At 45.5% G+C, this 14,486-nt stretch overlaps 1 protein-coding gene across 2 annotated transcripts in view; it reads right to left on the minus strand.

Moving 5' to 3' along the window:
* rhbdl1 (rhomboid, veinlet-like 1 (Drosophila)) overlaps nucleotides 1-14,486 on the minus strand; it is a 63,119-nt gene that overhangs the window by 22,326 nt on the left and 26,307 nt on the right. For both annotated transcript variants that reach the window (XM_066689036.1, XM_066689034.1), the window contains exons 4-5: nucleotides 13,457-13,605; nucleotides 13,137-13,249 (exon numbers count right to left, since the gene is read on the minus strand). In XM_066689036.1, coding sequence (XP_066545133.1) covers nucleotides 13,137-13,249; nucleotides 13,457-13,605 — 262 coding nt within the window. The remainder of the gene's footprint in view (nucleotides 1-13,136; nucleotides 13,250-13,456; nucleotides 13,606-14,486) is intronic.

Below are 14,486 nucleotides of genomic sequence, written 5' to 3' on the forward strand. Positions count from 1 at the left end.
AGCACGATGGGTCGAATGGCCTCCTCTCGTTTCTAAACTTTCTTATGTTCTTATGTTCTTAAGGGTCTGAAGGTCACAGGTTTATCCACTACCTGGCCCACTCCCACGCTGGCCCAATTACAGGCACTCTCAGGGAGACCACGGTAGTATCCAATTACCTCTACAGCTGTGTGGGCGTTAAATGAACAACAAGAGAACATGAAACACATGTCGGGTTTAGTGGAAATGCTGAAAGGAAGGTAGAGAGGGAACACAGAGTTGATGTTGTTGTTTTTGATGTTGTTGGGGGTGGAGGGGGTGTTGTTTTTTTTCATTCCAAAAGACCACGGCAATGTTCTCCGGCTTCCAATCGCCTCCCTCTCCATCAATCAGATGGGAACAAATGAAAAATGTTTGCAGGTGACCCAAGAAAGGGAAAAGGTCTCGACTCATTATGCTGGGACCTATGGAGCCCGCGTGTCTGTGGGGAATGGAGCAGAGCTTAGAGATATATTGACCATCAGTCAGTCCACTGGGAGCATTACATCCCAACCTCATTTACTAAAAAAAAATGCTTTTACATTATCAAAGTGCCTTGCAGATTGATAGCATCTTGACACAATGATACTGCCCAAGCCCAATGTAGGGGAAAAACAGATGATAAACAATGTAGCGAGTATTTAGTAAATGGTTCTCTTGGGGCTAAAGCTTCAGGTTACCCGTTGGGATGTGTAGCGCTGTTCTGAGTATAGACTCGTCGTGATTTCGATTCACCGTTGAGCTCCCCCCTCCGAACAACACTGCCACACATCTCCTGGTCCGACAGCAGCCAGGGGTACAGTACACTCACAACTGGCTGCCCTTTGCTCAATTCGCCTCGAACAGAATGCGTTTTTCATTTGACATTGAGAGCACACTAGCCAACAGCATTAAAGGACAGGAGGCCATGGATACACCAGAAGAAGAAAATAAATATATCTATAGATAGATAAATAACTTTAACCTAAACTAAATGGGGCTACCAGTTTGAGGTTTATGTCTGATCACAACCCAGTTGGTAGAAGAGAAGAAAGACAGAGCTGTTGCACACGAGACTCGGGTAAATTATGTGCAGCGGAGAGATAAAAAAAAAAAGCCCATAAAAAAACAAAACACAAATAGTCCCTGTGGATGCAGATAGCCCATCACTTTTGATATATCCTCATCTGTACGCTGGTTGCAGCTCGGCTGGTCCTACTGAACCACAACTCTTGAGGCGAGGAGAGGGAGGTGGGGGACAGGGTTTAGATGGGAGATTTATGCCTGCTGTCTCCAGCCCCGGCCCATCCCCTTTGCGAGTGATTTAACGTTATTATTACAGGATGCGGCCTATAAATACTCGTCTTGGTGGTGGCTGCCACACGCCTCACGGGCACCCCTCTGTTGTGGCAGCTTCCAGATCTGAATCAATGGGGCAAGATGTGCCACATCAGCATAGCATCACCCATCCCCCCTCCCCCCGGCTGACTAACGAGCGCTTACAGTACAGTCTCAGCACAGAGCTCACGACCGGGGACTCGACCGTCCTGCCCCAGAGGAGCTGTCCATTCACCACATAAATACATCAGTGGGAAAGACCAGCTACAGCAACACAACCAGAGTGTGAGGATGACTTCTGTTCTTCGTTTTCTGGAAACAAAACCCAACGCGCACTAAAGTAATTACAAACGCTAACTTTAAAATTAAGACAGCCACGTTCAAAATTAAGGTTTTGTTTTGGTCATGGGAGATTATTTCGGACAGACGGACAGCTCCCCTCAGGGACGTGCAGCTCTCTGAGATCTGAACTTGCTCATCAGTGCCTCCAGTATCATTATGCAGAAGCACCTGAGAGATACCAGAAGGCTAGTGAAGGAGGGATTACAGTGAAGGAGAACAGGCTGTATTGTCTTCTCCCCAGCTGTTTCCCTCACATTATTATTACCATTTTATTTTCAATTTTTGGCCTTTGGTTTCAAGACATTAATACTGCAGGTGATCGTTGAGAACATGTGGCAGTTCTCATTAGCTGTGAAGGAAATCGATAGGACTACCGGTGACCACAAAGCTATGAAGCAGGTTTAAAACAACGCCTCCTGTCTCCCCACCTCCTCCTTTTCTTTCTCCTGCACTGGATTTTTTTTTCCTATAACAAAGCTATTTCTAAATCTGCCAACGGAGATGAAATATGATAATATTTATGCTTCCCGGGCAAACTGGGGGCAGCGCAGGAAAATCAATAATGTCCTCGAGACATGCGCTCCGTGCTGCATGTTTACAGAGCAACTGTAGGGGGCAGACATGGAAGGGGCTTCACTTCTGAACAGGATGGTGCTTAGAGAGCATTTGAAACGGATCTTTTTCACTCTTTTTCCCTTCCTCCGTATGCAGTTGTGGAATACCCCAGAGTACATTATTATTAAACTCAGAGATCAAAGACGCCTCAATTTGTATCTAGAGGCAGGTTGTGGAAAAGAGGCAGCTTATCTGGAGACAGACATGTATTTATTTGTAATCGTTGGTTCGATCCTTATGAGGTGAGGGTGTATCGAAGGCAATGCTGTGTGTTTAGGCTGCACGATGTGAATTGAATTGTGTTTTATAACATGTTGGTGCCGAGGAGAACTCTGAAAGGAATGGGAGGATTGTGAATGTTACAACACTGTCAAACTCTGCACCCTTTTATTGACCAAATTCCTTTTCTTCTTCCCCTTTTCAGTCTACTTGATTTGCTACTCTAACCAGAGATTTATTCTGAGTGGAATGAATTATTTTCAAAACCGACTGGGACGCGTTCACAATAGCTGAAAAATTGAAAACGAATGACAAAGAAAGGAGAAAAGAACAGAAGAATATGAAGGGGGAGCGGAGACAGATGTCTTTCTAAAAAATCGCAGTCTGTGTGTGTGTGTGTGTGTGTGTGTGTGATTTAGGCTGACTGTGTTTTACTCTGACAATAACAAGCGCTGCAGCAGTCTAAGCTACACAAACAACACGACCTCCAGCAGAATGTGTGGCGCTCACACCCACGACTGCCTTACAAACACGCCAGTGACACACAAAACAGAACAGCCTTGAAAACAGCTCAGTAAAACATGCATGCTGTAGCCTAGCTATATACATAAATAAAAAACACCAAGGAAACCTAAATCAAATCTCAATTCAGCCAACACACATGCAAACACACATATATATATATATATATATATATATATATATATATATATATGTTCAGTTAAATTTTTAATTTCACAGACGCTTCACGCAAAGGAGAGGACTCTTGTCACAGGGACTGGTGCCTTCTTCAAGTGCTGTAATTTACAGTCTCTTTTGCCCCAGAGATCTGCAGTACCTTCTGGATGCACATCTATTTAACCCACAGAAAGCTTCACTGTACACACAGAGAAGCCCGCAGTCACCCTATAACCACAACTACGCAATGCCTGCACCGCACTGGGCACCTGTGTACTAAAACTGCGCCCTATTCTCCAGAGACAGCCTGTGGTGGATTCCACCCCCCCCCCCGGGGGCACCATGCCTTCACAGCCGGCTCAACCATTTATCTTCCCTGAGCAGGTCTGTAATTATCCCAGCGCCGCGCTCCCAGCCTCCCATCCCACTGCAATCAGGCGGGCCGGCACTGCTGTTAGCTGGAGATTTACTGCGGCTGCCCGTACCCTCGATGGGGACCAGCGCGAGCTCCTTTTGTAATCAAACACCGGATTTGTCTCGCTGATTTAGGGAAGGTGTGCCGTAAACATCTGGGAAGTGGCAGAGCGACTCAGGGGCCAGGGAACATGCTCCGGGAGAGAGGACCAGTAAACTGAGAGAGTCTGGGCACAGGTGTGGAATTGATATCCCAGAGCTTTGTGATAGACCCCTGACTTTTCTTTGTGTCTTCTCTTAGGGGCAAAAATAATCTGGGGGTGGGGGGGAACTAAATCATGGCACTACTATGAACTCCTGTACGTTGCCCATGACATCTGTAGATTGAAATAATAACTTTCTTACATGTGCTTGCCAACACACTGAGGTAAGGGTGAACTGAAAGCACCCAAGACAACAGCAAACAGTGAAACTTATTCTTTTGCTTCTGTTTGTGGGGTTGTTTTACCTCTACTATTGCTACTAATACAACGCACATCAGAGTATATGTTAAGCATCAAATCACCTCACACTCAGGAACAAAGACGTGCAGAGTGCGTTGACAAACCACTTCATCTGTAGACCTCTGGTGCTGCTGAGCCCCAGTGTGGCCGGGGGGGAACTGCAGACTGCGAGAAGGGAGCCGGCGAGACGTCAGCCCGATTGCTCTCACCCCGCGCCACTCTGTTTTAATTTCCATCTCTGCTTCCCAAGGTTTCAGGGCACAGCAGCGATGGATGGAGTTGCCCTGGTAGCACCTCTGTGCTGATTTACGCTGCCCCGGCACTGCTCAATATCTGGCCGTGAGAGGCCTGCATTCATTCTCTCTCTCTCTCTCTCTCTCTCTCCTCACCTTCTACACCTCTGTGATTTATACAGCGCATCCTGTCACAATATCCTCCAGCCACGAGTCACCGAACGTGATGCGTTTCCCCGTCTACAGTTTCATTACAGGACCTGCCTGCGTTGTGTCAGGTGGGCCAGGTGGCCGGGTGGGGGCTGCACTGAGTCCAGGCCCTGTTGCCTTCCTCTGGCATGGGAGCTACGAGGAGCAACGGAGAGAATAAGATAATAAACTAAGTGAAATAAAGAGCATCCTCCTTATAGGGGAGTGGAGAGGAGGAAAAAGTTTACTCTTAAGAGTTGTGAGAGTGAAAACAATCTGAAGTTATTTATTTATTTATTCTCCCCCATTCAGCTTAATTTAGCTGTCGCGCCGCAATAAGTCTGAGGTGTGTAATTAATCTGGGGTAGTTCAGTGTTATTAATCTTCATGAGCGCGGTGTAATTAATCTTTATAACCCACCGCTCTCATCTCCAGACTCCAGGCTTCTCGGGGCTGGGTGATGCCGCGGGCTGTTCTCGGGGCCGGGGGCCGGGATCGATACTCAGTCACAGGAAGCCTTTAAATCAATAGCCCGTCTTGATTTTGCTTTTCTTACTCTGCAGATTTGTAATGAAAGTCCAGGAACTGATGTCTTCAGACTCTAATAGCTTGAGGGGTGGCTGGAGAGTCACAGGTACTAATGCCATGTGACGACTGACGTCTATACCAGAAAGAGCCCGTTATTTCCTTTTTCCATTACAATGAGCTCATTTTGACAACCGCAACAATGAAAAAATCTGTTTCTCTGAAAGAATACTGTAGGTACTCTCTCATTCTTGTTTGATCTTCGGGTTCTCATACATTTTTCTCAGGCAAAAGTGGCTCTTACAATAGAGCCCGTCTGTATTTTAGGGTTTTCAATCTTAGGAATATTGTCTCTTATTAATATTACTGTGCCGTCTCGGCTCCCTCGGCGCCTGGGGCCATTTTTCTGAAAAGGTTAGCTCCGTACATCAAAAGCCAAAATATGGAAATAAGGGAGAACGACAGGATTGTAGGTTTTTTTTCTTTTTTCTTTTCCTTTTATAAATTAAGTAGCGTATATTCCATAAAACCAATCCTGGATGGAACTAAGAAATATCCTTGGGGTCAGCTGAGAGGTCAAGCAGAGAGAGATATTGACCATCCGGGAGAACTGGGAGTCACAATACAGAGCTGGGCGATAAATGAGTTTGCCTCGTCGATCCCTGAGGCTTGGTCGGGAACGGGCTGTGTAGGAGCTGAGGACACCAACTCGACGGGGGGGAGGGAAGTTAGCCTTTTGAAGTCAACAGTGTGAAATCGCTCCCTTTGATTTTAATGGAGGATTTGATAAAATACTGGAAACTATCGCTTTCACAGCCCATCCTCACAAATGAAGAAATCCAGGCGCAGTGTTTCCCCAGGAATCCCTTTAAAAATGTCACAGTCCAGTCACGACCATTTTACCACCCCCGTGTCCGCAGCCAAATACAACAGAGACGCATTGCAGACGTGTTTGAATAAGGACGGCGGGACATCTCGGGGGCTGAGGGGACTAATGAGAACTGGATTCCTATTTTTAACATCAATCTCTTATTAATCTCTCTCTCTCTGTCTATATATAAAACATGCGGTTCAGGCAGGAGACGATGACTGGATCTGAGCTGCAATCATCGCCTGTTACTATTATAGCCCTGGGGGGATTCTCTGAACAATAGGTGACCCTCAGCTGGGGTCACACTTCTGCCCAGTGTCTGCCTGGCACAGAATAATAACAGAGACAGAGACAGAGCCGCCGCGCCCCCCCCTCACGTCATCTCTAATATTCCCTGACATTTCCGTGCTCAATTGTGTTCCTCGCAGGTGTGATAATCATGGGCAACGGCTGGCTTTCCCACTGGATGACATTTCTGGTCCATCTGTACCTCAGACCTGATACATGGCATTAGAGTAGGTCTAGCTGTTGTACCTAAGAGCCACGCCCATTCCGTCTACTGTCCTCACTGCCACCCCACTGCTACACTCAAGCTGACCATTGAATAGTCAATCAGTGAGCAAGGATTGGCCAGTACAAGCATATTATCATTATCATTATGTAATTATCCTCCACTTCATCCATTTGCTCTCCTTCTTCCTCTGTCTCTTTCACAAGAAAACCTCATAAGATGCAAGGATGAAATCAGGAGGTCTTCAGGAGCAAGTCAGCTATGCACGGCTGAAGACAGAAGCTGGGTGGGAAGAAAACGGGAGACACTTCTTCACACAGAGAGTCATCACAATCTGAACAAACTCCCCAGCGATGTGGTTGAAGCGACAATTTGGGAACATTCAAAAACAGACTGGATAGGATCCTTGGATCACTTGGTTATTAATGGACACCAAAAGAGCACGACGGGGCGAATGGCCTCCTCTCGATTGGACACTTTCTTATGTTTGGAAAGCCTTCGTCTGGCCGTGGACTGAGCCACAGGCTGCAGATGATGAAGCCAAGGTAGAGTATATTTCAACACTTCTGTGAAAGGAAAACCCTGTGTCCTGTAAATGGCGTCTACGTTGCAGTCTCGGGTTAAGCATCCATGTTCTGCACTCACTCCACTAGGATCTATAACCCCCTGACCAGACTTTCCTTTTCTTTTTGAAACACATGAAACACACCACCACAGAAAGCGAAGTAGGCTAACATAAAAGTGCGGCCCAAGTGCCTCGGGGCTCGTGAGGAACAGCCTGAGGGAATCTTTGCGTTGTAGACTGCTTAAGTGTAAAACAGTGTTGTACTGCATTCGAAATGCCAGACACAAGGCCTAAACACATGCGTTGTCTACATTTCTACAGTAGAAGTGTACTGCTGCAAAAATCAATACAATGCTGCTAAATCTGAAGATTTAATAATCCTACAGTATCCTTTAATCAGTTATATCGATCGCAGGACGTTACATACTGTAGACGTCTAAGAAAATACTCAATATGATGCCTCTTTTGACTGAGCGTGTACTGTACATGAATTGCATGACATAATGGAATTCAGGGGGGGGACAAAAAAATCAGTTCTGTTTAAAATGAAAACCGAGCTTTCTCCTATTGTGTGAATGAACATATCGATTCTGTGGCTACAGACTGCGGTGTGTTAATCCTGCTCTCAGAGGCACTAAATATTACAAAAGGGTACATTTATTGCCTGAGTACAAAGCAAAATTAATCAAATACACAAGCAAAGAAGCGATTAATTATTGAAGCTCCGTTCTTCTGCAGTGTACAGTCTTCAAACAGTATCAAAAGGTTTCAAACAATGAGTTTACCGGCTTGTTGAGTGATGCTTCATTAGAGAGCGTTTTTGCACAGACTCTCCCTATAATGCGCGGCTTGCCGGCTCCAACTGCGCTCTTATTTTCTAACAAACACCGTCTCGTGTCCCCGATTCACAGTCACTGTGGAGAAGGGCACAGCCGGAGTACAGAGTGTGCACCGACTACTAACAGGATTTGCACAGTTTCTCAGGATGTGTTTAGCAGGAGTGAGGCTCCATCAAGCTACCGTACTGTATTTAAACCCTTACTGAACGCGAACAAGAAAGGGGAAAAGAAGCCCCTGTTGGACAGCCAACCAGGTGGGCCAATTTGCTCTCTGCCTAGAAAAGCGGTGGAATTTGCATGCATGACTAAAAAGACGACCAAAGCTAAATAATACCACACCATCTGCCTCTACCGAAGCATGGTCCTGGTGACTAAATGGTATGGACGCTGGAACTGAAATGTGGTCCTAATTGTAAACCAGAACTGTGGTGAATTAGTCAAATGCCAAACCTTGTAATCCAATCCTTAAGCAGGTTTTGGCCAAACCAGCTCTTAAAACTGCTTAAGTAATTGATCATTATCACAAGACATGCTTTCAAACAATGAGAGGAACTTTTGCAGTGAACTGTAATCGAATCCCACAGGAAAGCGGAGTTTTATGCTTCCTGTTAGACCTGATATTGACTACAAGCACAAGGCTAAGGCTGAGGGTTAGAGTAGCAAAGGGGTTTAGATTTTGATTTGAATGTGTCATCAAAGACAGAACCTAGAGGAACAGCATGAGATTTTCACTCTCTGAACAGTTTCCATTCGTCTGGGGTTGGGTATTAGTTTACCCCTGCAAACACTTGCAGACACTTTGCAGATTGTATAAGAGTCTTCCTTTAGATGGGGCTTGAAAACATTCTTCCTCGACATTACATGTTTTCCCCCTTTTGTTGTCGGTATCTTTAAAAAACAAAGCTTGCGTGGGTGACTTGCGAGGGCTGGTGTTTATTGGAGTACTGCTTCAACCAGGGAAAAGTCATGGCACCGCTGGCTTATGCTGGGGAACACTCTCACTAATCCGTTTCCTGTCGGGTTCTGGCGGTTTTCCTTTACCCGCGTCAATACCAGTAAGTAAGTTACTGATTTTCTCTAATTGAACTGGCTTCAGCTCTTCCACAGTTGCTTGGAGGGCCGTCATTACCTCTGTATTGTCTGAAGTAAGACAGCACTGCTCTCAGGAGCTGAGACCTTGGCAGACGACTCTGTCTAGCTGTGAGCCGTAGCAGGTAAGTTACGGTGTGAAATACACTGCAGGCAGGTCAAGTGGTTTGTAGCATTAGAAGTATACATTTTGTAAAGACTCTCAATACAAGCCCAGAGAATCCACTGGCAACCGACAGAACTGCAAAAAGGAGCAGCAGAACAAGCTCCCATCACACAGTGTTATGATGCCGAGCCCTCTGGATATAGGGGATGAATCATGTTGCATTTGTTAAGCATTTCTGAAAAACGTTCTTCGAAACAACATGAGCCACAAAGATAACTGGAGGTAGGAGACGCGATGCTGTGGTTTGAATCTGTACCAGCGAGAGTGACTTTTCCATTTAGCAAAAGGAATTTCACTTCCAAGTTCTGAACCTTCTTGTCATCACTTGTTGATGGGGTAGATGGTTTTTTTTAACACCAAAATCAGTCATGAATCATTAATTAATCATTGTCCGTGTGTAATATTTATTAGGCTGTCCTAAGATCTGTTGACAGAACATGCATAAAACAACAAGACTTCAGTGCAACTACAGTGGGGTTTCGCTGTAACTCCCTCCAGCTCCGTGAGCCAAATCCCCAGACGGTTTTACAGCAGCCTCCGTGATTGGGAACGATAAGGTTCTACAGCTCTGTAAAGAAACGGGAAAGTAAAGCAAAGTCCCAGCCCTCATAAATAAGCAAACACACAAAAATCAACACACCATAATCATGTAAATAAACCAGAATGTGACTAAAATGTACAATACTGCACTGGTTCGTAAATTTCAGATTGCAGCAGAAAACGAGCACAGAGTTTGATCAAATTATGGTAATCGGGTCCCGAGGTACCGCTCTCATTATCATAGGGAAATAAGAATGCAGCGAACGGGTTTCTAGAACTCAGAGGATTGCAGGTGAAGAACCGTAACCCTGACCTAAGTGCTATTTTTAACCTTTCTAGCTATTTTTGTGATACAGATTGATTATCTCTCTAATTCTCTAATTGTGAGATTATACTACTTGATTAGTTTATTGTTTTTATGAATTCATGTGCTATTTGGTTGATACAGATTAGTTCTGTTTATCACTAGTTCGTATTGCATTATTGCAAGAAAGGGAGAGCGAGAGAGAGAGAAGAACATGTCTGAACGCACTGTAGCCTCAGTGCTATGTTCACACAAAGGAAGTGTGTTTAAGTACAACTCTCAACAGAAAGGAAAGTAGTCCACTTGAGTCTCTACAAACCCACAACAGAAGAAGACGACTTGAGTCTCCCGTCCTGAAATCAAACACAGTTTCTTATCGCTGTAATGAAATGAATGGTCCCCAGCCCCTTCTTACTTTATCAATAATGGACTAATTTTCCATGAGAAAGCCTTCAGTGCAGATCTGTGTTTCTGCTGTCTGGCTGGGGGTGTGTGGTTAATGGAGTAAGCCCAGAAGACGTGCCAATTACAGCTGCTCCTGCTCGGCAGAGCTGGCCAGTGCACTTGTTTACTGCTCTGCTCGACACACGCTCCCTGCGAATAAACTCAAACAATTGCAAGCTGGCCGCTTGTGCGAGAGCAGCAGGAGACGAGACTCCGTGGTGTGCGTGTGGGACTCTCTCTGCGGGGCTCTCAGGACAGGACAGGACACATGCAAGACCTGGGTGGGCTTTAGAAAACACTCGTCTCTCTGTATCCCTTTTAGTATACGAGCGAGAGAGTGTGGAGAACAGGCAAAGGGTGCTTTCTGTATCGGATGAGGTCTGGTTAGCCTACATGATGACAGGCTGCTTCCCCCTCTACCACTTGCAGACTCCTGCCTCCCCCACTCCCCGCCTCCGTCTGCTGCTCTTCCCCTCAGCATCACTTGACCTCTTAATTGGGCGCACGCGTCTCTGATCATTACACCTTAAACACTCCATTTCCCGGCTCTTTAGTATTCACTGCGCTCAGCCGGCTGCACCATCGATCGCAGCCCACCACACGGTCCCTCTCGGATTCCTATCGAGCTGGGCCGTGGAGCTGCACAGCTCAATCAGGCAGGGCGTCGGTGGCTCACGAATCGGCGACGCTCTTTAAAGAATCCCTGATGATTTTATGATTTTATGATTTTTGGGGGAGCGTGGGGGGAATCAAATTACTAATTTCCTGTGTATGCGAGTCGTTTCTTCATTACAAATAAACAAACAAACAAAAACAAAAATCATGGGGAATTGCTCTTCACTTGGATCTTTCCTGGTGATTATCTTCAATAAACCTTATTTTGGAAACTATCTCTGATTACTTAAAAAGACAAAGAACAGTCGCAGAGAGAAGCGCACATTGGAGGAGACATTTGATAAGTGAGTAAATGCAGTTGGAGTCAAACGCGATACAATACAGTGGACCCCTTTACTGTCCAGCAGTTACTGTCCATCTGTAACACACTTGCTCCCGTCTCTAATTGTGTAAAGCACCACGGAGAGAGGAGACATAGAGCCATGCAAACACTCAGCACTAATCCCTTCATGCTGCTAAAAACCTCAAGCTTGAAAGCAATCAGTTAAGACAAAAACTGAAAATGGAAATCAAAAATACAAGCAGGAATGCCGAATCTCTCATCACAAGGCGCTGTGCGGTGCAACAGTCAAAATAAATGGGTTATCATCACCTCCAGGGGAATTATACCAGCTTTGTCAATCGAGGGAAGAGGAAGGGGGCTATGCTCTCATTTTTTGTGGGGATCAAAGGAGAGGAAGTTGTTGTGAGGGGAGACGCCAGCACACATCCGTCACATGTCAAGTGTCCGGCACGCACGATCTGAGTCGGCGGCTTATGGCACACGATGAGTGGCAGACGGCATAGAAACGGCACAGAAGAACAAGCCGAGTGTATTGAAAATTTCTCTAGAGATCTCAAGCAGTGGGATGATCAACCCTCCCAAGGAAAGCTAGCAGGGAAGCTGCGTCAGGGTCAAGTGGAAGTGGACTAATCCATTTCGTGTTGAGCTGTTCAATGCAGTAAGACCCTGCCTTCACATCTAAGGGTGCTACTAAGGGAAACAGTGTCAAGTCCTTGCAGGAAATTATGTAGCACCTGTGCCTGTTAAGTGTGTAACAAACACACAGGATAAAATACAATCACCGACTGCTTCTGTGTTGCATCTGGTCATTAACACCCCATTTTTCATCAATGCACTTGCCTGCTGATGATCGCTGATAATTAGTTGTTTGCATGCCAGGTCAGACTCAGGTCTCGATGGACCCCGGTCTCAAGTAAGCTTCTGGTAATTATGGGAGCTCAGTGGCTGCCCAGGCAAAATGATTGGTTTACAAGTAGAAAAGACAAGTGCTTTGCGGTTATACGCTATTGTTAAAGAGTCTTGCAGTGAAGGATGCTGGGAGTCTGATAAAGCCCGGAGAGTTAGAGGAAAATCACTGACCGTGCGCTGCTGTTTTCATCTGTTGACTTGGTTGTTTTGTGTGGCCATCAGAAGTGTACAGGGCCATGTTAACAGCAGGCTAATGTCTTTAGGCTGGAGATGCACGAGCAGTTTTTATTGTCACTTCTATCTGGCACCAACAACCTGACAGCTGAATTGTCATCGCTTAGCGTGCTACACACACGTCGGAGAACTGACAGTTACTTTAAGTGGTTTGAAAACGCAGCCCACTTTAGCAGAAAATGTTTCAGAAACGGCTGCAATAATGGGACTAATGAAACGAGCCACTCAGACAAGCACTTTTTCTTCCACATTGTGGTCTACACTCCCCACCTAACATGTCATGAGTTTTGCCAAACAACTGACTCTCAACTGCAAGGTTTCCTAGAGCATCCTCTTGTCTCAGAAAACTTTAAGACTTAAACACCATTGGCTACTGCAGACACACATTCGCTGGAAACAAAGCACGGTCAAGCTCAAGCACCTTAACCTGACTGGCAAAATCTGATGACCGAGTTGTTTGGGAGTTCATTAAAGCAGTTCATTAGAGGCACACAGTCACATTTCCTGCTCTGAGTTCCGAAGAGTAAAGTCGCTTAGAACCAAAGGGCAGGGGGGTTGGGGATCTTCACAAAGGTTAGACAGGAAGTGTAGCACGGTGCTTTAGGTCTCACACGGGGGACCTGCACAAAAGGCCGCACTGTCCCCAGGCTCACCTGCTACCACGCCGGCCATGTAGAGGAGGCTGATGCGGACGATGCCGTGCACCATCTCCAGCGGCACCCCGATCATCAGCTGCAGGAGGGCGTTGAACCCCAGCTGCTCCAGCCTGCGGGCCAACGAGACTCTGGTTAGGGTTTAAATCAGCTGTCACAGCTCTTATAATCCTGGAAAACGGTGCACGGCATACAAGCATAATAACACAAAAAAGAACGTTATGACACGACACATACAAACAAACCGAGAGAGCAGACACGCCTAAATTTGACATCAACGTGTGCCTCAGATGTTCGGGGCAGAAGGTTCCTTCTCTTACCCAACATGCATGAACATGTAGCTGAAGAAGCGCCACACTTGCGCCCGGTGCCCAGGGTGGTACACCAAGGGGCTCTTCATGAAGTCGGGCTGGTAGGTCTGGAGAACCCATTTGTTGAGCATAATGCCGTAGCAGAGGAAAACGATAATCTGGAAAGAGAGCAAGAGAGCAATCCTTCATCGTTTGCTGTTTGACTGTAACAAGTTGTTATGCATCAGTAAGTCACCTGACCTCAACCCAAGCCACCAGCAAAGTTAGAACCATATACATCTACATCAGATGCAGTTAGGTCAGTAGAAAAACAACCTAAAACTTAATAGAAGCTTATGTTTATTGGGATCTCTAACCCCAACCTAGCTTAGACCTAAATGTAACCCTAATTTGATGGCGAATTAAAATTCTCATGCATAATTTAGCATAATTACTGAAAACAATGCTCTCTAAAAAGCCTTAATGTGACTCTTAGACCATTCCACTCCCACTCCCTTCATCTATATCCACAGTTAAACGTTAGCTTGCTCAAATGTAGTATTTGTATTATAAAATATTTCTTCAACATCCAAATCCAAATTAACCTTCTGTCAGTGCAGATATGGCCAATAATTAGACTAACACCTTCATTGTGAACTGTGATCCTGCAGTGCAGACAGAACAGACAACCTGTAACCTATTGTGTTACAGCAGTAGTTCACCTGCCCCCAATTAAAACTTACCATTGTGAAATTCTCTAATTTCAGTCCTGGTATTGTAGAAAAGGCACGCATGAGGAAAATAATATATTATGTAATGAAATAATGGCAGAACTCTACATTGGGACAGGCTCGGGTTCCTCAGTGAAAGTCAGGTTTGATTAAAACTTTATAATGAAGGGTGTGGGTGTTGGTGGGCATGCTGCACAAAAAGTTAAGCAGGCCTGTCTTAGACTTGGAAAAAAAACTGCTTTTGACTGCTACATGGGAGTCACGTTTTAATTAAAAGCAAAAAAACTAAAAGCTAAAGTTTATTAGTTTGTTTCGACAGAAGAGCAATG

This window comes from Amia ocellicauda, chromosome 17, assembly GCF_036373705.1.
Source record: "Amia ocellicauda isolate fAmiCal2 chromosome 17, fAmiCal2.hap1, whole genome shotgun sequence".
Classification (NCBI taxonomy): Eukaryota; Metazoa; Chordata; class Actinopteri; order Amiiformes; family Amiidae; genus Amia; species Amia ocellicauda.